General features: G+C 28.6%; 1 protein-coding gene across 7 annotated transcripts in view; it reads left to right on the top strand.

Moving 5' to 3' along the window:
- The window catches only part of LOC129912266 (NAD(+) hydrolase sarm1), a 92871-nt gene that overhangs the window by 47757 nt on the left and 18283 nt on the right, over positions 1–26831 (top strand). For 6 of the 7 annotated variants that reach the window (XM_055990448.1, XM_055990444.1, XM_055990442.1 and 3 more), the window contains 3 exons: positions 10448–10708; positions 24521–24774; positions 24839–25217. In XM_055990448.1, the coding sequence (XP_055846423.1) occupies positions 10448–10708; positions 24521–24774; positions 24839–25217 (894 nt within the window). Of the gene's footprint in view, positions 1–10447; positions 10709–21150; positions 21599–24520; positions 24775–24838; positions 25218–26831 lie in introns of those variants that run through there. The other variant, XM_055990449.1, reaches the window with a different exon arrangement.

Here is a 26831-nt window from a genome sequence, read left to right as displayed (position 1 = left end):
CTTTTTTTACTGTATAATATCAAAGGTTAATTTTTAAATTTTCCACTACTGGCTAATAAATCAAATCAGGTAATTTTGCTAACCACTTTCTGTTTAAAAAATAGAAGTGCTTATTGTTAACAGCACGTAGGTTAGGTAAGGTATAATAACCACGTTAACACAGTCTTATTCTAGTTGAAATTTATTTAAATTTTTGACAAAAAATAAATAAAATCATCTGATACAGATAACTTAGATTTTTTTTGCCACAGTTAACACCCAAAATTTGAGAAAAAACTACTTGCGGTTTAAAAAAAGGTGGATTTCGCTTATCCAAAACTCTACCACGAATAGTGGAGAGTTAGTCTTCTATGTTCAATGTTAATTATTATGATGCTCTGAGCATTTTAAAGACTTCTATAAACTATTAGTAAGTTAATTTATTTAGAAAAAGTATTTTCGATTAATTAAATCGTAAAAGCAGTGAACCTCCACTGTCTTCAAATTGTTCATAGGTAGATGATTGATATTTGAACACATTTTTGTTGAAGCGTGTGTCTGGTAAAGTTAATCTATCTTTTTGTTGAGTACTTAAACTTGAATCAGTTTTCAATTTCAATTTTCAATTATTTTGCAGATAATTGAACAATAATTTTTCTTTTGTGAGTTATTAATTTATTAATAATTTCAAAAGTATTTTTGTAATTTATTTTCGAATTCATATTGGCGAAAAAAAAATCTTACCCAAATTACTGTTGTAGTACCTATATTCTCTTGGTGAATGTTTTTTTCAAGTTCTTATCTAGAATAACACTTGTTATCATCACGTTTAACTCATTCCCTAAAACTCCATGTGTCAAAATAAGTAAATAATAAAATAAATTATTAATAATTTTGTTATTATTTGTGTTTTATATACATGCTGAGGAAGACAGGCAAAAAATTGCAAAGCGGTAAAAATTCAAAGAAATTTTTTATTTGTCGAGGAAATAAATCGAACTGTTTTGATAAAAGTAATCAGCAAATATGTCATGAATGACATGTGTACATATAAAAATACAAATACGTGTTTATGAAAGTCTTTTTAAGAACTGTCTTACAATTGAGCGCATTTACACTTAAACCTTAAAAAAATATTCATTTGAAATCAAATAAAATTAGCTAATATTGAACAAAAAAAAAAGCATTCTATATTTTTATTGCGATATTTGTCTAAAACTTGCTGAGTAACCATTGAACTGATAATTTTGTTAAATTCTGATAAAAGAAATTTATCTGTTTATCTATAATTTTTAAATTAAAAATACGAATTTAACCAAAATAGTTGACTAAACAAATTTCGGCAAATTCGTTTCATGTAATAATTTTTTTATGTTTGAAATGGGGTTTTCCAAGCAATCAATTTACCTGTTTTGAAAATACCTCTTTAATGGAGGGTTCGTCATCAAATGACCATCGAAACCTTTCAATGATGAGTTTTCTAGGATTGATATGGTGCTAAGTAGCTCTTTTGGTATGAGGTAAATTGGTGATCGGAATTGTTAACAATTGATTTTTCACAAATAAATTTAATTTTTTTTAATAAAAACCTAAAATGTGTATTTCGAAAATTTTTAATTTTATAAAAAATGTTCGTTTTTTCTATAAAAATGTTCGTTGAAATCGATTCAGAAATGAAAAAAAAAAAAAAAAAAACCGTTTAAAAAAAAAGAGATATTATTTTTTTATTTTAGAAATACGTCTTTATTTATAACATTTTCATTTGCAAAGTTAACTTAAAGTGAAATCGTGGGTGGTAGTACCAAAGTGTTGTATGCATTTTTTTTTTCTAGAAGCTGCATTTAACACAGAAATCTGCTAAGTCATGCCTCTTTATAATGTAGTTTAAAAAGGTCATACTTTGTGTACACAATTAACTCCATTCGCCCACTCAAAACAGCCAATTAGGTTTAGAAAAAAAAATCTTGTTTGTTTTTCTATAGTATTTTAATTTTTTATGGAAGTCTATATAAACAGTTTGATTTATTAATTTTATCACACTTTGACAGGGGATCACTTCATACCTCATATTGTGATTCTTTACATAATAAACTTAAACAAAACAATCTCGCATGGGAAGACTTTAAGACGACCTCAAAAACATGACAAGACAACAACAATAAATTATTGTACTCGAGTGTACAAATGAATGAGGGCTTTTCTCTTTATACTTCAAATAAACATCCATCCCACATTCATCTGAACTAGATCGTAATTTAATGCAAATGAAATTGAATCTGCATCTAAATTCGATTTAAGTTTACTTCACGCTGTGTTTAGCAAAAACAAAACAGAAAAAAAAATGGCGACATCATCGTCATGTTATTTATTATAATGTCAATTTCCCAAGGCTTTAGAATTTGCAATTTGAAATTAAGTTTTTGTTTTTTAATTTTATTTTTTGTTCTAAGTGTAGGAGGAATAGTCTTATTGGCATGTTTGCTTTAGCAATTGTTCCTATAAGATCATAAATTATTTTAGATAGAAAAATTGAAATGTATTGAACAGCTATTAACTGACATACAAGTATGTTCATACATTGTAAGTTAGCATAATGCAAAAGCTGTCAAGAAAAATATCTTTAATGTCAATTTGCTGAAAAGGTCGTGATTTATACTCCTAACAGATAAAAAAAATCAAATAAAGGAATTTCTTAAATTTCAAACAGAGTAATGGTTATATTTTATAGCAACTTGACAGATGTAGTAATACAATTGCATTTGATAGCATGAGCTAGAATTTCAGTCAGTATAAAGTTAAACAAAAAAATATTCTGAAAATTTTTTTATGATTAAATTGGTTTCAAAATTAACCTCTTTATACAGACGAACTGACTCATTGAGACAAAAACCATATGGAATGGATTCTAAACAATTTGCGTGTAAATTAAAAATTTTTATTTCATTGGAATCAAAAGACTAGCTCAATTTTAATGTCAAGTCATGCTCAATAAAAAATAACCTGTTGAATTATTGAGCCAGAGAAAGAAAGAAAGTATTTTTTAAAGTCACTGTGGTTTTTTACTGCTGGTTAATTATTCAATTTTGGCAGGGCAATTTTTCAAATTGTTAAATGATACAGTGCAATGTTCTTAAGTTCATAGATCAGTAGCAATCCTTAAAATTTGTAAAATCGTTAACATACTTACACCAACATTTTTTTTATTTTTTCTGATGTCGAAAAAATAAACAACATAACCACAGACCACCTTAAAACAAGCGGATTCTGTATTAAATTAAGCAAATTTCTGCATGGTTTTTTGCCAAAATGACTTCCGTTTAAAATTTAGCGGACAAATCTTGATAATTCCTTGAACTTGCTAATTTTAAAGAAATCGACTGAATTAAAAATGATAATCATATTTATTTATATAGAAACATTTGAATTAAAAAAAAAAAAAACTACCATCCACTGGGAATCGTCACCAGACAGGTGCATTACCATCATTCTATCTCACTGTTGGAAATAAATGTGATAAACTGCATTTTGTTTTATAACATTTATTTTACTCGTTTGTAGTTAGAATTTTTGCTGAACTGGTGTCGAAAATCTGTTTGAATTCAGATTTAGATATTACAATCTACATTATTTTCAATGAAAAAAAAAATACCTACACAAAATTCAAAAACAAGTCCAAAGTGTGGTGAAACATGCATTTTAAAAACTGTGCCTTTCCTATTTTTTTTAAATTAAGAACAGTAAATTATCGTCAATTTTTTAAGGGGTTTCCAATCGTTTGCAAAGTATGTAATTAAAGCCAGAATTTAAAACTTCAAATTCTATAAAGAAGGAAAAGTTCCAAATAAGTTTTTTATTGAATTAAATTTTCCTTAAATAAAACTTAAACAAATTTTTCAATTTTGTCAACAACTAAACTGTTGAGCTAAATATATTTTTAAGATGCGCAATATTTTTGGGGGCTTGGCCAAAGACAAAATACCTCTAACTACTTTTATATTGTTGCCAAACTTCTTAGATTCTCTTTAGACTGTTATTATAAATCAAAAAAAGAAATCCAACATTATAGTCCAAGGTAAAAGTTATCGAAGGACATTGCCTTCGTCGCTAACTATTTTTTTTTTTCAGTCCTTTTTTTGTACGAATTGTTTTCAATTTCAAGGTAATTTTCACAAAAATAAAAAAGAAATGATTGCGTGATTGGAGGGCATTTGTTTCCTTTCATGGATAACGGTTTACAACATGCACAAGTCGAAAGGAAAAAGTAGGGCATGGCAGGCAACAAAAAAAAATTAAAAATAAAAACAAATGTTGATGTATATTGACCTGATTAAGAGGAATTTCAAGTTTTATATTTAAAGTTTAAAAATAAAGTATTTTTCTTCGAAGTAATGGGCCGTTAAAAGAGTTATTTTTACTTCAATTTTTATTTTCGTATTTCAGGATTTATTAATTTTAACTTTTTTAAAAATGATTTTTGTATTTTACCGACATTCAACCCTGACCTTGAGACATTTAACCAAGTTTGTTAGACCAACTTGATATCTACTATTTACCTTCCATGAGTTAAATATCAAAAGAACAATTACTTTTTAGGTGCAGTTCTGTGTTTCATAAGTAAAAAAAACCTCTCGCAACAATTGATTTGGTCTTAAATAAATATTTACCCAAAAGCTGTCAAAGAAATGTTCTTCTCGCTTACCAAGAAGTATAAACAATATTATGTGCAAAATATTTGCTTAAAAACTGAAAAAAGAAAGAAATATAAAAAACACATGCCGCCAATACGTTATCAATTTGTATCTTGAGTGCCTTCATTCCAAACCCCACTGTACCTGGTTTCGATCACAGCTTAAAAGCCTCGTATGCCGCGTGCAGTTTAACAATAATTTTTCAATTTTCCACTTGACGCCATGTCGTTCATTTTCCTGCCTGCTCCCCATGCTTGGGTCGACCAACACGCCAAACGATTGAATCGGCTGACAAAGAAGCCGTCTGTCTCGAGATAAGTACTTTACTTGGTTGAACAAGTATTTCAAAAAAAAAGATAAAATTAAATAAAAAAAAAATGAATCTTGAAGATTCTTCAACTACAAAATTGAATACAGACACCGTCGGCGTTGGAAGTGTTGATCGTCAGGCAACGTCGTCGTCGTTGAACCAAAGTCCAAGTTTTCTTTCGTGCTCTCTACTGCATACTCTTATTTAATTTTTTGTTCACTTGTAAATAATTCGATAAATAAACAACAAATTTGAAGTTGAAAAATCAGTAAAGAAAAATAAATCCAATAAAATACTTGTATGCTGCCACACGCACGCTTCTGGATTTTTTGACAGCTTCTGGCAATGTGGTGGAGTCGTTCGTTGTACGTGCTTATGCAAAACTGAATTCCAAAAAAAAACCTATTTCAAATTCTATGGATGAAAAATCTGGCTAATTGTAATGAAGAACACAAGCTCGTCTGCTATTCGGTTGTCGACTTCAATAAAACTTATAGATTCAGTTAAGTTTGCAAAAAGTTTGAACCAGATAAAGCTGCCAGATGAACTTGACAGCGAAGCAATCGCACTCATCGATAGTAACAACTCGCATATGTTTAACTTCGTTCCGTTTGTATGAAAATCAGAACAGATGGTGCCGATTGACATGCGGTATTGAATAATCAGAATACATTTATTTTTTATTTATCGTGATAAGTTTTTGAGTATCGCAGTGTGATATGCTTTGCAATTTATGGTAAATGTAAAAAAAAGTTGAAGTACTATAATAAATTGATTTATTAGTTCCAGACATTATATCGGTAGACATCGAATTTATTTTGTTGAATCTTATCTATTTATGTGGAATTTTAAAGGTTAATTATGTGATGACTTTGTATGTTTATAAAGATTGAATATCAGACACTTGCTAATTTTTGGTTGATAGTTGATATGATGGTTTTTGTTACTACAGAAAGGATATTTTTCAAAAATCTTCAGCCATTTTTCTGTCTTTTAACTATAAAACGACTTGCGTGGATGTTTCAATCTATTCAATAAGAACTTTACTGGACCTCAATAGTACGTTTTTAAGATTATAGCAAATCTATACCATATATTTATAGCAATCGTCAGCAGATTTCTACTCTCAGATACTCACTGCTATCATAGATACCTTAAAATTGTTCCTGAATCCTGAGAAGAAAGTTACGAAGTTCCTCAAGAATGGAGAAGACCAACAATTTTCTGCCCAATACGAACGTTGAGATGCACTTTAAAGTGATACCCATTGATCTTAACTCAGTTTTTATGTGACTGAGTTAACTAAGTTAAAGCGTCTTAACATTTTAGCTTACATCAACATCATGGTAAAAACATTTAAATAAAATGTTGACCCCTTACCCTTCATTAATATTCATTTATCATAGATATGTAGTTGGTTCAGTCCAAAATAATAAAATGTTGCTTTTAATTGCTTCTTCTAGTTGTAGCGATATATTTTGAATCTATCCTGTAAATAGTTGATTTCTAAACCTTATTTAATTCGTGTGGAGCAACCACTCAAAATAGTTGTATCAATATAAAATTTTCAGCTTTTTAAGAAAAGCAGCATGAGCCACCCTGATCCATATCCATATATAACTCATAAATTAACCGTTTTGTCTTCTTCTCTAATGGCTCTGGCTGCACACTGCACTGGACCGAAAATCCGTCGAAGAATCGGTTTTTCGAAGAAACCTAGTTTCAACTTGAACATAAGACACCAATGCAAATACTTTTTCTTTCGCGTTGAAAGCTTTTATTAATTTTGCGTTCAACGAAATTTAGGTAAAATCACAAACATTCTATTTTTGGTAAATTTACTTGTCACTTAGATTTCCGGTTTTAGTAGCAGTTTTAAGAAACGAAATCTTTTTGGTTTCTATTACAGTGAAAAGCCTCAAAGCTTTCAAATTTTAACTTTAATTGTAAAATAGCAAAATATTTGATCGCATAAATACTTAGTATTAGCTTGCAGTCGAAATTTAAATCATTCAGCAGCGATTGAAGTGAGTTTTCTGTTAATAATAAATATAACCTTTAAAAAATATTCAATTCAGCAAACAAAAAGTTGGGCCGAAAAAGTCGACTCTTTAAGTATCGAATTGGATACCTTACCTACATTCTTTACATTCAAAAGAAACTTTGTCTTCCAAATATTTGAAAAAAGTCGACATTTTTGGGGGACTGTTTTTGGTACCATTCTATATTTTGCTGAGTCGAGATTTCAAAATGGCTAAATGTTTTAAATCTTTCTAAAAAAAAGTGTCGAGATTTTAAGACTTAACAAAATCCGTAAAAATCAACGATTTATCCAATCAATTATTATTGTTTTTGTCAATTGTCAATATCAGAAAAAAACTAAATTTTTTTAAAAAGTTATTAAGCCAGACAGCATTTTTAGTTTTTCACTGGAAATTGTGGGCAGCAATATACCTACTCACATATCCAAAGTCCCAAAGAATCTCATTTCGTCAAAAAAAAAAGCTGCATCAATAATGCAGTTTTAGGTTGAGCTACATCTTTTAAGCTAATTCACTTCCATGATAGTAAAGGGATACAATTCAACATGAACGTTTCATTTGCAATGAGAACCAAGAACCAAAAGAGTGCATGTAAATATTTTGATTAATTAATTCCTCCTTTCGTGACCTTTTTCAGTAAAATAAATTTTACTTTTTTCGTAAGCTACATTTCTTTCTTCAATATATTGTAATTTGTACTAGTCGACGTTTCGGGTATGCTTATACCCTTCTTCAGGACTAATATTCGTGTTAAATATATACCACTAAGGTTTCTAAACTTCTTGGAAATTTGCTTGCCTTTGTTTTTAATATTTTAAAATTTCAATAATTGAAGTCTTGAAAATCAAATTTTGATAAAACGAAAGTCTTTTTCAAGACTTCAAAAATTGAAAAAATATTTTGAGAGTCATTGGCATCAAGAATAAAAAATCATATGTAAAAGGATATTTTTTTCTATTAAACTTAATTTATATTAAATGTGAAGGGTGTAAGCTATTAGTATTATGAAGTCCTAAAGAGCAATTGGTTCCTAGAATACTAATAGCTATCACCCTTAAGCCTTAAAATCCAATATGAATTCAGTTCCTATTACAAACATATTGAAAAAAAAAACACACGAGTTAAGGTATAATTTTATCTCAACAGTCATCATCTTTAAAATGTGTAACATCACCATATTGTTTCTCCAGCATCAAGTTTCTGTTCTTGGTGTCTTATTTGATCCTAAACTGGAATTTTCAGAACACATCAATTCCATAAGCAATAAAGCCAATTCGCTTCTCGGTTGGATTAAGAGAGAGTCACATCAGTTTTCCGATCCTTTTGTTGCAAAACAGCTATTTGTAACTTTTGTTAGACACATTCTAGAGTACGCTTGTCAGGTTTGGTCACCTCATTATGAGTGTCACATAGCGAGACTAGAACGAGTTCAAAAAAGGTTTTTGCGGTTTGCCTTAAGAGGCTTAGGATGGGACAACCCTTACAACCTCCCCCCATACATAGACAGACTTAAACTTATTGACATGCCTTGTCTTCAGAATAGAAGGTCTTATTTATGTTTTTCGTTCATTGTAAAATTAATTAATGGGAAAATAGAATCTGTGCACCTTTTGTCTCGCATTAATTTTAATATTCCTCAACGCAATTTCAGAAATGTCCCCAATAGTATATTAATCTCAAACTATCGTACCAATTACGAACGTTTTTCTCCTTTAAATGTAATGTTCAGTTTATTTAATGTTTTCAATAATAGATATCATAATTTATTAGACCAATCACTTTATTTATCTCCTAAATTTCAATCAAATTTTTACTCGATTTTGTAATTTATACCTAATTATAATGTTTTGTTAAAATTTGTAAATTAATGTAAATTGAAGCTAGTATTTAGCTGTACTAAATAAATAAATCAGAATCAGACATTCAGATGTCGACATTATTGTCATCAACGTTCTGAACTCTTCCTATTCTTTTCTTTTTACTGGAACTCGCATGACAGCAATACTCCTAGTCCACTGGTAAAATTTATTCAACACACTTGATGGGTAGAAATAAATTTGAACCTGACAATTTTTTCGAATGAAAAACTCAACAATTGTTTTTAACTTTTTTCTTGTGAACTTGTTGAAAAGCATTTAAAAATGTTTCCATCAATAAATTCTCAGACACAAATCACACCACAATTTATCTAATTCCCCTCATAAATATTTTTTTAAGCTCATAAGTCTACTATATACATTAACATTACCTACTTAAAAGTTCGTTGTAACTTTCAAGCAGTACATTTGTCACCGAATGCAATAAAAATGACCCATCCCCATAACAAATATAGGCTTGAGTCTGTCTATGAAATTTCATTAATTTATTCAAATTGCAGTCAAGTTTGTTCTTTGCATTTCATTTTGTGATGGGAATGGGATTCACCATCACAATTCACAACAAATAAAAGAAAAGCTTGCACTTAACTGTGTTTTTTTTTCGTTTAAGTTAGTGTATTGCTTTGGCATTTCCTGACCACCACGTGACTTGTTTTAAATACAAAAGTGATTCATACATTCAGATCACGTTTATTTACGTTGTTTTATTTTTTTCAATTTGTAATTTTCAAATGGCGGAGAAGCTTAATATTTTAAAGCCAAAGCCGGCTTTTGCTTAGCCCCAACAAAATGCCTACCCGTATTGTCTACCTAATTGTCACGAACATTTTTATCTGTAGGTTTTAAGTAGCGAATTAAGTTATTTTTACTCCACAATGAATTTGTTTGAATGAGCTGTTTTAATTGATTTGCGCAATAATCACCAAACCAATCTAAATTGCAAAATTTAAGATTTAGAATCTGAGAAAAAATTTTTGATTACAATTTCTGTAAAGAGGAAAGGTGTCGTCGTGTCGTGAACAATGTCATCTGATTTATAGCAGCCATAGTTCTATAAGAGGTGGTAAATGTAATTAGCTGCATGCAAACGAGGCGTGCACGTCTGGCGTTCTAAATACCAACGCAAACAATAGACTTTGTAAATGGTAGTCAGCAGGGTGTTTTTTTATAACATACATATTTTTTGTTTCTTTTTTGAATTAGAATCTTCAAATTAAAAAAAAAATCAGAAGTCAGCAATTAGCTGTGTTTTGAAATATCAAAATAAGACAGTATGAATAAAGCTTTAAGAAAGCGTTATTTTTTTCTTAACAATACCGGACCAAAAACACTACCCTGCGGAACACCACCATTTATTGCCAATTCCTTTCCATGCAAATTAATAATAGCAACAATTAGTTAAAGTAATATTAAAAAATATTGAAAAAAAAATGGAATTGTTTTTATATAAAATTAACACCCTTTTATATAACAAGTTTATATTTTATATTAGAGCACCAAGTTCAAGTCTCATTATATTAATTTGTGCTGTTTTTTTTTTTTTTTTCTTAGATGTCTGACTTCTCGGACTCAACACAACACGTCAGCCCAGCAGCAGCATCTTTGATAGAAAATTTCCATAAGAAAAATGGCACAATTGGTCCAAGTGCTGCTATAGCAGTGGGCAATAATGGCGGAACAAGTTCGCCAACAGTAACTGGTGGTTCGGTTGGTGCCCTCAGTTCAATGTCATCAAATACCAGACAAAATTTAATCAATACAAGTTCTAGTTCTAGTAGTAGTCTTAAGGAAACCTCATCCACATCACAACAGGTAAGTTTTTTATTTTATTTTTGTTATAAATAGTATTATGCATGATTATGAGATGTCAGACTTGACATTTTGTGTGGTGTTTTTTAAGCTCATTGGTCGCGTAGTTAGGAACAATATTTACTCGTAGATACGTAAGATACAGTGACTTTTTACATTTAGAATTTTTTATAACAAAAAATGACGCTAATTTTTGAACTTTTAAAGAAATTTTCTTTCGCTCAAACACAAGTGACAGTGTATTAAAAATCTATAAATGAATTTCAAGGAAAATTTAATGCAGGGAAGCAATTTTTATCTTGAAACTAGCAACGCCATTTTCTTAACAATATTAAATTTAGCCCACTCTAGACAATTTCCCGATGCAATTCTATTTCTAATTCTATTTTCTATTGGGTAGTTGAATGCATGCTATAAAATTATATGTGCTGTACATACATATGTATATTTGAAGCCTTTAGAGATGATTTAGCTGCTTAGCAACATTTTGTATGAATTTAAATCTTTTTTTCGCAAAGATTAATAACCTACGTATCAATTTAAATTTCTGTGCTGCAAAATTGTATCTATTGGAGAACAAAACTTAAAACTCCTAACAATTCGTTGGCCTTTAGCACTGCTGATAAACTTTGGTGAGCGAATTTCATGGCCATTCCTCTTTGAGCGCCAACTCAACCCCTTTTTTTTTTTTCTTACGTACTTTGACCTCACAGACTCGGAAATCACTTAAAAAAAATATTACGATGGATACGTTTTCGAGATATGATTTTTCAAAGTTTTTTGTCGTTGTTTTTCCCAGCATACTTAGTACATATACATTTACATTTATATTAAAACATTTTTTTAAAAAATCGTTTTTTTAAAGAAATTTTGCAAAAAAAACTTTATTACTGGAAGAAAATATCAAAATTTTTCGAATCCTCATAGCTTTAAGCTTTTCATGTGTGGTACACTTTCTGGCAAAGATAAAAAGATTGCTTTCTTCAAAATCTATGCAAAAATTATAAAGATATGACCATTTTTGTAACGATCAATATTTTCAACTTTTTCTGTTACTTTTTGAGTTTTTGTCTATAACTTAAAAAGCAAGCCCAATTTGAAAATTTTTATTATGTAATTTTTTGTAGATAATTAAATTTTCTATTAATATGTATCCTTTAAAAAAAATTTTAAATTAAAATATTGTAGAAAACTTAAGAAAAACTATTCAAAAAAGAGAAAAAAACGAATTTTTTGATGTTTTTACTATATGGTCTATTTTTATCCTTTGAGCATTTAGGTATAGATATTGAACATGTAAAGGAGAAAAGATGATACTTTATCTTTCAACATAATGGTCACAAAAATTAAATACGGGTAAAATATGGACTTTCAAAATCTACTGTTTTTGGTCTTTTTGAACCATTTTTATTCAACACATTTTATATTTATATACCTATCATTAAATTTTAGATTCGGTATATTTCAATAACCACATCTGATAGTGGAAGAAGAGCTTAAATTTTAAACCAGCAACATAAATACAACACAAATCAAGTACAATTTTGTGCAAACAAAACCACTACCGATATCGCATACCTACGAGAAAGAAAATAAATTATTGCAATCATTTTTTGTATCATATTTTCTTCCATTATGCAGTTATTGATTAACTCATTCATCATTTAGTCCTACATAACGATTTTTGTTGTGTAAGATTCATTGCATCTGCGGTCAAATGTTAAATGTATTCAATTACACTTTACATTTCTTTGGGTTGTTGACTTGATATATCTACACGTTCAATAAGTTATTGCTTATTTTATTTCACTTATCATAGTCATAAACTAATAAAAGTTGAACAAGTCTTTTATTTTCTTTAGGTATCATAAATTCATTAAAACGAAGACGCGACACGCAGCGATATACTTATCCGTAAAAATGATAAAATTCAATTGAAACATTTCTGCGAAAATCTATTTGCGAACAATATTTCTACCGAAATTTAGTGCCAATAATATTTTCTTTTAATACAGTAAAATAAGGAGAAAAAAGGGGTAAATCTCGGAATGAATGTTAGTAGAAATTTTTTTTGCTCAATATCTTCCTTTTGCCATTCTATAACATATCTCAAAAGTCTAGAAAAATCTCATGTCCGCTTGTCGCGATTTCAAGGTCAAATCGCGAAATGGAGATTTTCAAAATTAGCAAAAATAGGCTATGGTATTATATACACATATGATACATGATTTCAATGTATTTTTTAATGCTGATTCCAAAAAATCTAAAATCAAGACAATCTGACGTCTCTGGAAAAAGTTATACCTGTTTTTCATCTGTCAACTCATATTATTATAATAGTTGCAAACTTACTGCCGAAAAACCCTTAAAAGTTATGGTAGATGAACCAAATTTTGCATGAAGATTTAAGAATCCATCATTATTAAAAATCAAAACAATCCATTACAAAAAGTAAATATACCTACGAAATAATGGTATTTTTTGATGGAGGGGCAAATTTTTGGATATGCACTAAAGAAGATTCTTGTTCATCTTAGGAATAAGTGCTAATAGGCTATATTTTTTGTTTCTATGTTTGTTTGGATATTCTATAACTTATGTCAAAAATCTAAAAAAATCTCATGTCCGCAAGTCCTAATTTTCCTGGCTTGAAGATAAGATGCAGATTTTAAAAAAATTGAAAAACTACACTTCAGATATTTGTGTTAGATCAACATGAATGAGGTGCATTGCTTTTCAGGGATTGTCAGATTGATTTGTTTATGGATTTTGTTTGAATCGGCGTTAAAAAATACCTTGAAATCATATGGGTTATGTTGGTATACATATAAGAATCTAAAGTTTTCTTATTATTTTTTTAAATCTTCACCTAACTTTAGTTTAACCTGGAAAATTAGGACTTGCGGAAATGAGATTTTTTTAGATTTTTGAGGGTAGTTAAAGAATATGCAAACAAAGATTAAAATGAAAAAATTAGCCTTTTGGCACTTATTCCTAAGATGAACAAGAATCTTCTTAAGTGCATATCCTAAAATTTGCCCCTCCATCAAATAATACCATTATTTCGTAGGTATATATATTTTTTGTAATGGATTGTTTTGATATATTTAATAATGATGGATTCTAAAATCTTCATGCAAAATTTGGTTCATCTACCATAACTTTTAAGGGTTTTTCGGCAGTAAGTTTGCAACTATTATAACAATATGAGTTGACAGATGAAAAACAGGTATAACTTTTTCCAGAGACGTCAGATTGTCTTGATTTTAGATTTTTTGGAATCAGCATTAAAAAATACATTGAAATCATGTATCATATGTGTATATAATACCATAGCCTATTTTTGCTAATTTTGAAAATCTCCATTTCGCGATTTGACCTTGAAATCGCGACAAGCGGACATGAGATTTTTCTAGACTTTTGAGATATATTATAGAATGGCAAAAGGAAGATATTGAGCAAAAAAAATTTCTACTAACATTCATTCCGAGGTTGAACCCTTATTTGACTGGATTATTTTGAAAATCATTATTTCATTGTAACTTTTAAATTGATTTTGAGTAAAATTAAAATTAAACCATCTGCTGTGTGTCACCTGTTCTATTCCTTTTTCTTTTATTAACTGATGAGCTTTTCTGAAATTTTTCAAAAGAAATAGGAAATTTCATTTGAAAAAAAGCTTTGAGTTTGTCAAAATTGTATCGAAAAACATCATGTACCTTAGTTGTTCCAATTCTAATATGATGATTCAAACATTTTTGAATGGTTTTGAGATCATGAGTGGGTTGTGATGAAGTGACAGAACGAGTTCATAAACTATAACAAGTGTGCAAGGGCGTTAAAATATAGGAAAATCCTCTTGGTCATTTGTCTAAATGTAGATTAGACTAGACAAGTCTGAAAACATAAAAAACAATAATAAGAAAACTCGAGAACTTTTTCAAATATGTAATAATAAAAATAAAGCAGACATCTGGCAAAAATACAGTAAAAAACACTGATAACTTCTGTAAATATTTTATCTTATCAATTATGCTTTCAAGAGAGCTTAGGTAATTTTTGTACAAATATTTTTATTTTTTATCTATATATTTTCAAGAGCCCTAGTATGTTAATTAGACAAGTCTAGAAATGAAACCTTTGTTGCATGTCAAATTATATTGGCATCATCACAATTCATTTAGATTAAATGTATCATAAATACCAATCCGCTATCTGCAATTGATTACATACAAATTGAATGATAATAGTTTTTTAATCATTTGCTGTTAAATACTTATAAATTAATTAATAAAGATGGTTGTAAAAATTCCATTGCAACGATATGGAATATGTTTTTTACTTCTTGATATTTGAATAAATTTAAAGAAGCCTGTACCATTTGAAGTTGAAATCTAGTTTTGGTTCCGTGTAAAAATAAATCAAATAAAGTATGTATGTGAATTAGGGTGGTTCTTATCCATGGCATTGTACCGGGACACTTAGCACAAGCAGTTGAAATAAAAAATCCGCAAAAATTAGGGAATTTTGTTTTCGCTTTTTGCCGACTTCCAAAAAGGAGGAGGTATTCAATTCGACTGTATTTTTTTTTTTTTGTGTTTGTTACCTCATAACTTTGGACTGAGTGAACCAATTTTGATAATTCTTTTTGTATTGGAAAGCTGGTGGCTGCCATGTGGTCCATTTCAATTTCGTTCAGTTCTGGCCATAGGAACTATTAGAAAAAACATTAAAACCCAGTTTTAGCCATGGAAGTCTGTTTTGTTTTTTTGATAAAAATGATTATTAGAAGTCGAATGTCCGAAAAAAAACTATATAATAACAATTTATATAAAAAAAAAAAAATGTTGATTTTAATTTTCAGATTTATTCTACCTAATTTTTTTTTTTTTTCTTATTTTTCGTCAATTTAACTTTTAATTTGATTTCGGGAAATTAGTTTGAACTCATATATTTTTATTTCATTCATAGATTTCAACGAAAAAATGTATTGTCATGATTTTACGAGTTCTACATTTTTACTATCAGTTTTTAAAGAATCAGCTATCAGTGTTCTATATCCATACAAATAAGGAATTTAGAGATATCATTTTTTTCATTCTTAATTTCAAGAATACTTAATACTAAAATTAAATGGAGGAATTGAAATTTTTGCTTTATTTATTTAAATAAGTTTCTCAGCCATTTTTATTTTTAGTAGGTATATAGAAGTGTCTTAAGACCCAAGAAATCATACAACAAGGTCCCCAAATACTTCTGGTTTTCTTTAATGTCCCTTCCTTACTTTCTTCTGATAGCAATTCAGTTTTACGGGCGTCAATTTATCGAAACTTATCGACTGACACTACCAGACAATTTTTTTCCCTTCTTCTCTGGTATCACATGGGAAACTTTAAATATAGGTATGTACTTAAATGTTAAAATAATGAAATAAGGGCAGAATTTTTACTTTGACCATGGCCATAAAAAAAGCATGTGTAAAAGTGGAACACTTCATTTTTGTATTGTCTCTGTAACTGGTATTTCAGAATTGCAAGATTTAATTCTGGGACTACACTGAAAATAATAAATTTCGTAAAATTACGAAAATCCTTTCATACACTACATTTTCGTTGGCCCAACGAAACTTTCGTTGGCTCAACGAAAATATGTAATTATTCGTAATATGAAAACCTTCATCAATTAATGAAAACGTTTCATACACTTTTTCTCCCTTTTTAGTGCCAAAAAATCAAATTCAATGAAAAGATTCATCAATTAACGAAAAATTTCATACTCATTTTAAAGAATAAAAATAAGAATTTTTTCCTTACTTTATCAAAGTTTTAATTAAGTAACGAAAAAATTCATTAACTTATGAAATTCAACATTAACTAACGAAAATATTCATAAACTTATGAAAATCTTACAAAATATTACATTGGCTTATGAAAAAATACATAAGTCAACGAAAAAAAATCGTTGCCTTACAAAAAAAAAAAAAAAAAAAAAAAACAAAAAAAGGTAGACTTGTGTGCATTTCTGTTTTAATATTGAAAATGTAATCTTGTTGTTTAAAAATCCATTTAAGTAGAGCTGAATATAAACAATATTTGCGTATTAACAAGGTGTCTCACGAGTTCACCTTGATAAACGCCAATTTTTTGTTTGGACTATTAAATCAATGATTTAACAGGTCCAATTAAATATTTATAAAAAGAAAAATGAATGAAAAAATTCGTAGGTTAACGAAAAAATTCGTTACTCTACGAAAAGAATGTAAGAATAATCTAATAAAAAAATAATTAATACAACGAAAAGTTTCGTTAGCTAACGAATATTTTTTCGTAGGTAATTTAATTAAAATATTCATAAAATTTACGAAAAACTTCGTTAGCTTACGAAAGTTTTAATTAAATTTTACGTTAATTGATGAAAAAATTTCGTAAAGTGATGTAAAAATTCATTAATTCTCGATCAAAAATTTTGATGAAAAATTTCATTAAAATACGAAAGTTTTCGTTAATTGATGAAGTTCTTCATTAACTTATGAAAGCCATTTCGTTGAGCCAATTAAATTTTTCATCGGCTGAAAATTAATTAAATTTTCGTTGGCTCAAAGAATTATTTCGTTGTATTTACGTAAGGATTTGGTTCAGTGTACAAATACGGCCGGGTTGAACTTAATATTGTTACTGCTTTATTATTATTATTAATTATTATAGTTTTATTACCCTACTTTTCATGTGTACTCCTTTCCTCAGAATGAGAATTTGAACAAATACAACCCTAACCCTAATACATACTTGTGCATATATATGCCGAACTTGATGGATTGCTTTTATATTTTAGTGATAAATCGAAAATCTCCAATTTTGTCACGGTTAAGTTTCAAAAAACTTTGAACAAAATAAAATATATGAAAAAAGTATTTTTTTTTTTTAAGTATCTACCTACTGATTTGTATGAAATTTTCAACCCTCTTATAAGTGGGAACCATAAGTCGTACACAAAAATGGATAATTATAAATTGATTGTCTCTTTTTAAGAAAGTATACAATTTGTTTTTGCTAAAAGAGCTCACTTTTGAAATAATACGACATAAACACAAAAACTATGCATTTTTTGTTTTTTCTTGGGAATGCAATACTTATAGTTGTATGCTAAATAATTTTTTTCGTCAAATTCAGATTACTGACTTGTTAAAGCTTGTGGTAACACAGCAAACTAGGCTGAATATGAACAAGAAACGAGAATGCAAGAAAATTGTTCCTTCAGCCTAACTGAGATAAAAAATAAATTGAAGTTGAAACATCGTTGTTTCAAAGATGAACTACTTTGATTTATGTGACTTTAAGATACGAAACCATCAAAAATTAACCTTTTTTCCACGTTGATTTTAAAAATGTTCAGCTTCAACGCAAAATCATTCCGAATAATAGTTAAATCAATGTGGTTTTCATTGATAGTTCTATGGTGGCTTTTCTCTCAGTGTATCTTTAGAGAATACATTTTTCATAAAGCCTAGAACGCAGCCGAAGAGAAACGAAAAATGTTCAAGTCTCCATAGTCGACAACGAACATGCTAACGAAAAAATATCATCGAGTATTCTGTCAAAGTCAAATAAAAAAGTCCAAATTAATTAAAAATCAAGAAAAAACAACAGAAAATAATTTTTAACACAAGAAATAAATAAGTTAAAAGTGAAAAAACACTGCTCTTGGAATCAGGAAAAATGCACAGGACAATAAAAAGTAAGTGACAAATGAGTGAATACCAATTTTTCCCTAGAGCTGCGTAGTTACTAAAGCCTAATACGCTGCTGATGCCAAACGAAAAGTTTACAAGTCTCCAAAGTCAACAAAGAAAAAATATTATCGCGTATTCTGTCAAAGTCAAAATAAAAAAATTCAAAATTAATTTAAAATCAAGAAAAATCAACAGAAAATAATTTTTAAAGCAAGAAATAAATGAATTAGAGCTGCGTACTGAAAAACGAAAAGCAAAACGAAATTTTCGTTCAGGATTTCGTTAACGAAATTTTGTATGGAAAATTTCTTTTCGCTTCAGTCGCGTACTAGGCTTTAATTTTCAAAACTTTTAAGAAACAAAGAAATTTGAAAAAAATAATACATAAATCTCATCAGAGAGAGAAAAGTCAATTTATGATTTATCTGCTGGCTGTTAAAACCATTGATAATATCTTGTGTTTTTTTATATGATATTTACGAAATTTTTTTTGTATAAGGTTTAGGAAGGCTTCTACAAAATTTTGTTGCTCGTTTATGCTCTCATGTAACAATATATAAAAAAAATTTTGCTCGGTCTGAGCTAACCCCTCCTGAAATGAAATCCTAGCTACGGCTAGGATTGCCAAGCCTTAAAGTTTATTTTTGCGTATTTTTGAATACGCGTCCCTGCTTAGCAAAAATCTATTTTCTAAGCAAAACGTGATAGAAATAAAATTGAAAAGGAATCGATAGATATTATAAATATATAAAAGCCACACATACAAATAAAAAATGTAAAAATCAACAACTAGAGATATAGTCTTTTCAAAGTCATGGCACTCAAATTCGATATTTGAGAAATAATTCACCAAAAATCAGAACAAAAGATTTTTTAAATAATTTTTATTTGATAAGTTAGAAAAAATAAAATAACTTGACACGTATCTGTCAATATTTGAATATTCAGGGTTTTTAGAAATTTGACATTTTAGAAAGGGAAACTGAGGTAAATTTAGAAAAAGGTCAAATAGCTATTTCCTTAACAAAAAGTGGTAGAAAAAAGATTGATACTGGAATCGATAGATATTGTTAAAATGATAAAAAATGTAAAAATTCTGCTACCTACTCGAGATATGGACGTTTAAAAGTCAAAACCGTGAAATTCGACATTTGAGAAATAATTGGCGAAAAATCAGGACGAAAGGTATTTGAAATAATGTTTATGTTATTAGAGAGCAAACACAAAATAACTTGACACGTATCTGCCAAATTTTTGATTTGACTTAGTTTTTGGCTCCTGTGTATTTTAGAAAAATTACAGATTTTTACAATTCAATTCACTGGTATAATATTTTTTATTGTTTTTTTTTTAAATGAGAATTCCTACAGTAAGCAATTAACTTAATGAAAAATTACTTTATTTAAATTAAAAGTTGTTTTGATTAGTTTTTAAGACAGTCAAACCTTAAAGGGGCGGTCTTTTTTTTTTCTGTAATGACCAGTGAACTTATTTAATTGAAATAATTTAAATAGAAATACACTTTTTTCAAATTCTTGGAATTTAATTATTTTATAAATTAGTCCAATATAAAATATTCAAAAGTTTCTATTTTGAAGAAGCTTCCTGTCATCCTGTCACATTTTTAAAAATAGAAATTTTTTTCATCATAAAACCTATACAAGCGGTGTGGAATATTTCCTCTCATTCTTAATTGCCTTAAATTCAACCCACAAAAAAATTCTATTTAATAATAAAATTAACAGATCTCTTATAAATAAATATTATTGATTCAATAAACCAATTAAGGTTACTCATATGAGCTCATGAATTTCAGAAGAAGTTTAATACCTAAATTTCGAAAAAAAAATAAAAATTAATGGCTTGTTTTTACAGACAATTATTTGCACCTTTTCAATCAAACCTTTTGTGGAAATTCTATAATTTATTATACATTATGTTCATCTAAGTAATTTAACAATAGAAAACCAAGCCCCTTTTACAGAAAATTCAAGCATAATGAAGCACTTGAAATTCAGTTTGCAAATATCTATATGCCACAAAATAAAATTTATTCAATTTCCAAAACATCAATCAATTCAACGCATGACTTGTCCAATTTTTTAAAGATTACCAATAAATACATTAACAGAGATAGAAAAAAATACCGGTAATAAAAATAATATATCTCCAAGCTTTTATCAGAAAAAAACCCACCTCCTTCTCTAATATCTACTAATCTGATCTCGTTAAAACAAAGCTAAATACAAAAAAATTCACCACATTATTTCTTATCACCTGATCGAAAAATGTGATCGTATTGGAAATTGTTTCTATATTCACCATCTGAAATACATTTAAACAAATTTTTAAGAAACACGCGCCAATAAGAGTGGAAGATTGCATTAATCAAACAAATATATACAAAATTTAAACCGATATACAATAAGTATAAGTGGGTATAAAAATGCAAAAAAAAAACTATTTATAGACTCTATCACCACGTTAAAGCATGAAACATGGCAAAAACAGAATCAAAACCAAAACAAATATTTGAAATAGAAAAAAAAAACAACAACAAAAATAATACAAAAAACATGATGAATTCTTAGAAAAAAACTTGAGCTCACCACCACCACGATCTCAAATAGCAAAAAAAGCTTCTTTCATTAAAAATGTTGTACTAGCTGAGCAGAGCACCCCTTGTAGGTTGTCTCTAGGCCAATATTGAAAGCTTATTTCATTTCAGTCAATCAGTCAAACGAACGAAGAGACTATCTTTTGTTGTGCGCGTAGATATTTATTTTATATTTTGTAAATTTTAATTTGTTTAATCTTGTAATTTTAGTCAATATAATAATTGTCTGCGCCCCTAGAAAATACGATAAGTCATAAAAAACGAACCTTAATTTTATTATAAAACGTAAATTGTAAAAAGAATAAGAAAATTAAAACGATATTTTATCTAAACGAACGAATAAAAATATTTTTTAACAATTTTGTATATCAAAAAAGTATTACTATTAATTAAAGTTATTAATTAATAAAATAAATTTAAAAAAAAAAGAAGATACAATTAATAAAGTGGTCTTATATTAAATAAAAATAACAATTACCAAGCGGAAGTTAAAGATTTCCAAAAAGATTATTCACCTACTTGACCAAAAAAATACGCTTCTAGCAAGGTTAGTAAGATGGTTATTCTTTAAGTCTTTTGGATACAAAAAATGTATCTAAATATCTTATAAATTAAAAAAAAAATTAATCTGCGTAGGTAAAATTGGGAAGAATATTCTGGGCAACAAAATTATCATTGTAACAGCAAAATATTATTATTTTGTATTAAGTATTTACTCGTGATGTCTGTTCACTTAAAGTACAAGTATAGACACTTTATAAGTCATTAATATAAAAATAGATACACAGGTTTAATTTAAATTTTGTTTTAATCATGTTTTTATTTTTATTTGTTTTTTTTTTTATTTTTATCTAGAATCAAAGTAAATTATTTGTAAATGCATTTTTGTAAGAAAAGTACAAAATAAATAAATTTAAAAAACTATTTACAAATATATTTACAAAAATAAACATTACTTTGATGAATGACTTATGCATTAGAATATGTCAATTATGTTGCTAAAGATACATTCAGGGGGTTATTTATTTGCGTTCAATTCAAGTTCACATATGATTGTATATATTTTTGTAATGAATGCAAATTCTTTATGTATTTAATTAGCAAAATCAAAATAAATAAAATGTGCTTAGATATGACCATAATAGCAATTAAAATACCACTTAAACTGATTAGATTAGAAAACACACAACACAAAGTTTTTGTTTTTGTTGGGATACATAGAGATTTACAATTAAAAATTTATACGAGAACATGTAATTTTTATTACGTTTTTGCAGAAATAATGACTTTATTTTTGTATTTTTTTAACATTGAGGTATGCATATACAAATATGTGACAGTGGCGTCCGGGTGTCTAATGGTGGATGTTCGGAATGCCAATGGCTTGTCTTGTCTAGTTCATTATCTCAATCACTCGGGTTTACCCTTGCCAGGGTAAAACTATGAGATAACCCATAGTCAGTGAAATTAAATTTTTGTGTTCAACTTCAATTCGTTTTCAGTAAAATCTCACGTTTTCGAGATATTTAAAATAAAAATTATTATTAAACAAAAATTTGCGCTGCGGTTAAATGCTGTGAAAAATTTGTTAAAATATATTTTAAACAAAAAAAGCAAACGTCCAGCCTTACTGCTCAAAAATTTTGTGTTAAGGGAGTGTTAAGGGAGTCTTTCCTGTTTTAGGTGATTATAATTTATTTTAGAAGAGAGCGAATAGTCCTGCCCGAATAAAAATAGAAATTAAAAAAAAAAAAAAAAACACGTCTGCACTACGTCGACGCCATTTCATTTTGAATGAAAAATTCGGCACACGGTATCCAGAGCACTTTCAATTAGAACTCCAACGCCTTAACCACTCGACCATCAAGTCATGTTTGTACGAACTGGCAATTTTAAACATTTGTATAAGTAGGAGAATAGAATTTTAGATCATGGTGCTGACGTGGTGTGGTGGACGGTGGTGCACGGAATTTTTCATTCAAAATGAAATGGTGCGGACGTGGTGCGGCGGTGGTGCAGCAAATTTTTTTCATATTTTTTTATTTTTCAAAATGAAATGGTGAGGACGTGGTGCAGCAGTGGTGCGGCAGTTAACAAATTTTTAAAATAGTGCGGACGTCGTGCAGCGGTTTTGCGGCGGTCAAAAAGTGGTGCGGACATGGTGCAGCGGTGGTGCGGCGGAATTCCATTTTTACTAGGTTGTTAACACTTAAAAAAAGGTTTTGAAAACTACCTTCAAATTTACTGCTTCAACTCTAAACTTAAAAATTCATTGTGCAAAATATTTTGAAAAGAAGGGAAGAGCTATGAAATTTACCAGCTTACTACCAAAAACAAGTGTTCTTTAAGACCTTGAGAAATTTCATTTTTCTTAAATTGAAATGCATTATTTGTACTTTGAATTTGAAATCGCAAATCAGCAGCCGCCCTCCAAAGTTTTGAAGTAACAAACATAGCTGTGTTGCCATTTACTTCGCGAAACATTCAACGGATTATGATACCAGAACCTTAACTAACGTTGAAATCATTTTACAAGCCTTTAAAAATTCATATCATATATTTTCATAGAGCTAATACACCGTTTCCACCTACGCTAAATCCGAGATTTAGCTAAGTAAATTTAGAATAAATCTCGAGATTTAGAATAAATCCACTTCGCTAAACCTCGGATTTAGGTTCACCCACCCTAAATCCAAGATTTTCACCTACTTTCAATACGAGATTTAGCATAAATCTCGAGATTTATTCTAAATCTACTTAGCTAAATCTCGGATTTAGCGTAGGTGGAAACGTAGTATAAAAACGGTTATTGACCTTATCATTAATATGAGTCCGTATATTTTAAATATAAGTTATACCAAGTTAAAATCGATAAAATATTACGTGTCTCCTTGGCAGTTTGTTGTTAAAACAAAATACCTACAAATTACTCTTTTTTGATATTAAAACAAAACCATAAAACTCATTCTTTTCATCTAATAATAATTTACATGATAATTTTTCAATTTGAAAAAAAAATGTTCTTTTTATAGTCCCACAAATTTGTTTATCTTTATTTGCAACACTTTTATTTTTTCTTTTCTGAATTAAATTATATTTTTTTGTCAAAAATTTCCATTCTTTTAGAATAAAATAAGACTTTTAAATATAAGTCATGTTTTAAAATAGAATTAGAAACTATGGTCATTCATAATCGATTTCTTTGATTTGAGACGTTGTGACCAAAGCGAGTGTATTTTACTGGTAGCGATCTTAATTGAATTAATCAGTCTTTTTTCAAACCAAGTGGTTCTAATAAAATAGCTTGAAAATTTCTAAAATCTTTCCCAAACGTATGAGTATGGTAATAAGTCCATAGATAGATTTTTTTCTATTACTATTTTATTTTATAATTTTTCTATTTTTAATTTATGATAACATTTTAAATATCTTAACTAATAATTTTTGTTTTGTTTTTCTTAAATTACAGGTTGTCAATAGTAGCAGTACGACGACACGTGTTGAAAAGAAATCCCAACGTTTACATCAAGTTACATCCTCATCATCGTCGTCATCATCATCAACGTCTGAAATGAAAGCTACCGCCCTTAAACGTGATTTAAGTGAAATCAAAAATTCAATGTCTGAAATAAATGATCTTGCAATGAGCTGTACAGCAACACAAAAATTAAATGACTTAAAGATGAATAGTACATCAGCAACACTCGATCAAATTCAAAAGAAGTAAAATTTTTCAATTTTTTGTTTAATATCCTTCTTTCTAATTTCATTTTCTTTATTAAACTAGAATTCGCTCATCAATCGAAAATCTTGTTGATAGTCCAGTAGGTGAACCGTTGGTAACATTTCCCGATAGTGAAGATGACCATCATGATCTTAAAATGGATTTAGTTAGTGCTTCCAAGAATGCCTTGACAAATGGTTTGAGTGGATCTTCTAAAACTGTCGATACAGTCAAATTTGAAGAGAAACGATCAAAAACCGAATCGAAAACTAAAATTATTACAGATGGATTTAGTTCGGAACAAGCCACTAGTAATATGGCCTTAAGCAAACGTTTGCAGGCTGGTGATATTGATTACAAAGAGGCCAAAGCAGCTTCTGCTATGAGAAATAGACTGGAAGTAGACGGAGTTAAGACAGAAGAAAATGCTGCTGTTGTTCAGGTTTGCTAAGTTTTTTTTTTTTAAGTTAGGTATCCGATATTTTCCTTTAAGATTGACGTTAACTCAAAAAACTTTTGTTTTAAAATGTTTTCAAAAAATATTAACATTCTTCTAGAAAGGTCATAAAAAAAGTTTAATTTAATTTTGAAATCTTATCCAAAGATACCAAATCTGGTGTTAAGTAAATATTTTAGTCTTTTTTAAGTAATATTATGGTTTTAAGGACAAACATTCACTTTCGCATTCATTAATTCGTTAATAAAATTAAATTAAAAATAAAAATGTTTAGGATAACAATTTTAGCACAAGATTTGGGACTAAAATTATATCCATATCCGAGTGCATATAATATGTCAGAATAATTAAATTTTTGAAAGCTACTAATAAATATGCTAAGTCTTTTCATTTCTGGCGAAAAATATAATGTTCCAAAAAACCACAGTAGAAAATTCTACTGACCACAATACGAGAACCAAATATTGTTTCGTCGACCAAAAAATGTAACTGAAGAATTTTGACCACTTCATAGAATCAAGAATATATTTGATATAGGATGTAAGACTGTAGAATTTGTTTACTGCACCATGTTTTTATTTTCTTATGACGTTATCACGTGGAATTATCTTCCGTAAAATAACATTGCAGACTTATCTTTGAGTTATGAAAGTGTTTTCGAATAATTTAATAGACATATAAATTTAGATAGAAAAATTAATTGTTTTTGAACGAATTCGTTTAGGTTTACTATAACTTTTAGTTTAAATTGAAAAAAAAAATAACATCGAACTCAAATGTTCTACTTTTGTTTTGATAAAAAGCTCAACCAGGTTTGAACTCTATATGGCCTTTTTATAGGTTTTTTAGACCTGTTTCCTGTTGTTAAAATGTTTCGTTTGCCAACATGATGATTAGTCTGCTAGAATCATCTCCTTCTTTCTTAAACATTAGTTTTGACTTTGCACTAAAAATTTACTTTTCTTAAATTATATTTTTGTTGATTCTGTTGAACGTTTATTTTTCAAGGAAATGCAAAACCTTCAAAAAATTGAGTTCAACTCAAATTGACACGTAGCTTTGTGTCTAAATGTAATTTTTGATTAATAAGTCTTAGCATCATTCTGATTTTAGCTCCAAATATTTTTATTTAGGCAGAATTTCTTAATTTGGAAAATTCAATATTCATCTTAATTTAAAAAGGCGTGTATAAAGTCCAAGATGCCCAACTGATTTGGCTTCCGCGTCTAATGTAATTTCCTCTCATCCGATTTCAAACTGTGTGTCTAGAACCATTCATTTTGAAGTAATTAATGGTTTTCAATTCTTTTAATTTGAAATTATCACCAGTTTTGTTTCATGAAATGTGATGTATAATTTGGATCAACTAACCACCCCGTACCAGTCATTTGTCCATCTTTTTAAATCCTTTTATTTAGAGCAGACAGATTTATCATTCAGAAAGACTTAAATAACAGATTTGTGGCGCCACCATTCAATTTTAGAGACTTAATACAAATAAACAGCAAATAAGTGTATGGCGTATGAGTAACATTTTTTTGTATAAAAATGTATTGATTTTCACTTTTCAAATAATCTAACTCAATTTGCAATGGTCGT

This window comes from Episyrphus balteatus, chromosome 2 (genome assembly GCF_945859705.1).
Source record: "Episyrphus balteatus chromosome 2, idEpiBalt1.1, whole genome shotgun sequence".
NCBI lineage: Eukaryota > Metazoa > Arthropoda > Insecta > Diptera > Syrphidae > Episyrphus > Episyrphus balteatus.
The sequence above is the reverse complement of the archived record's forward strand: the minus strand, read 5'-3'. Positions and strand labels throughout refer to the sequence as shown.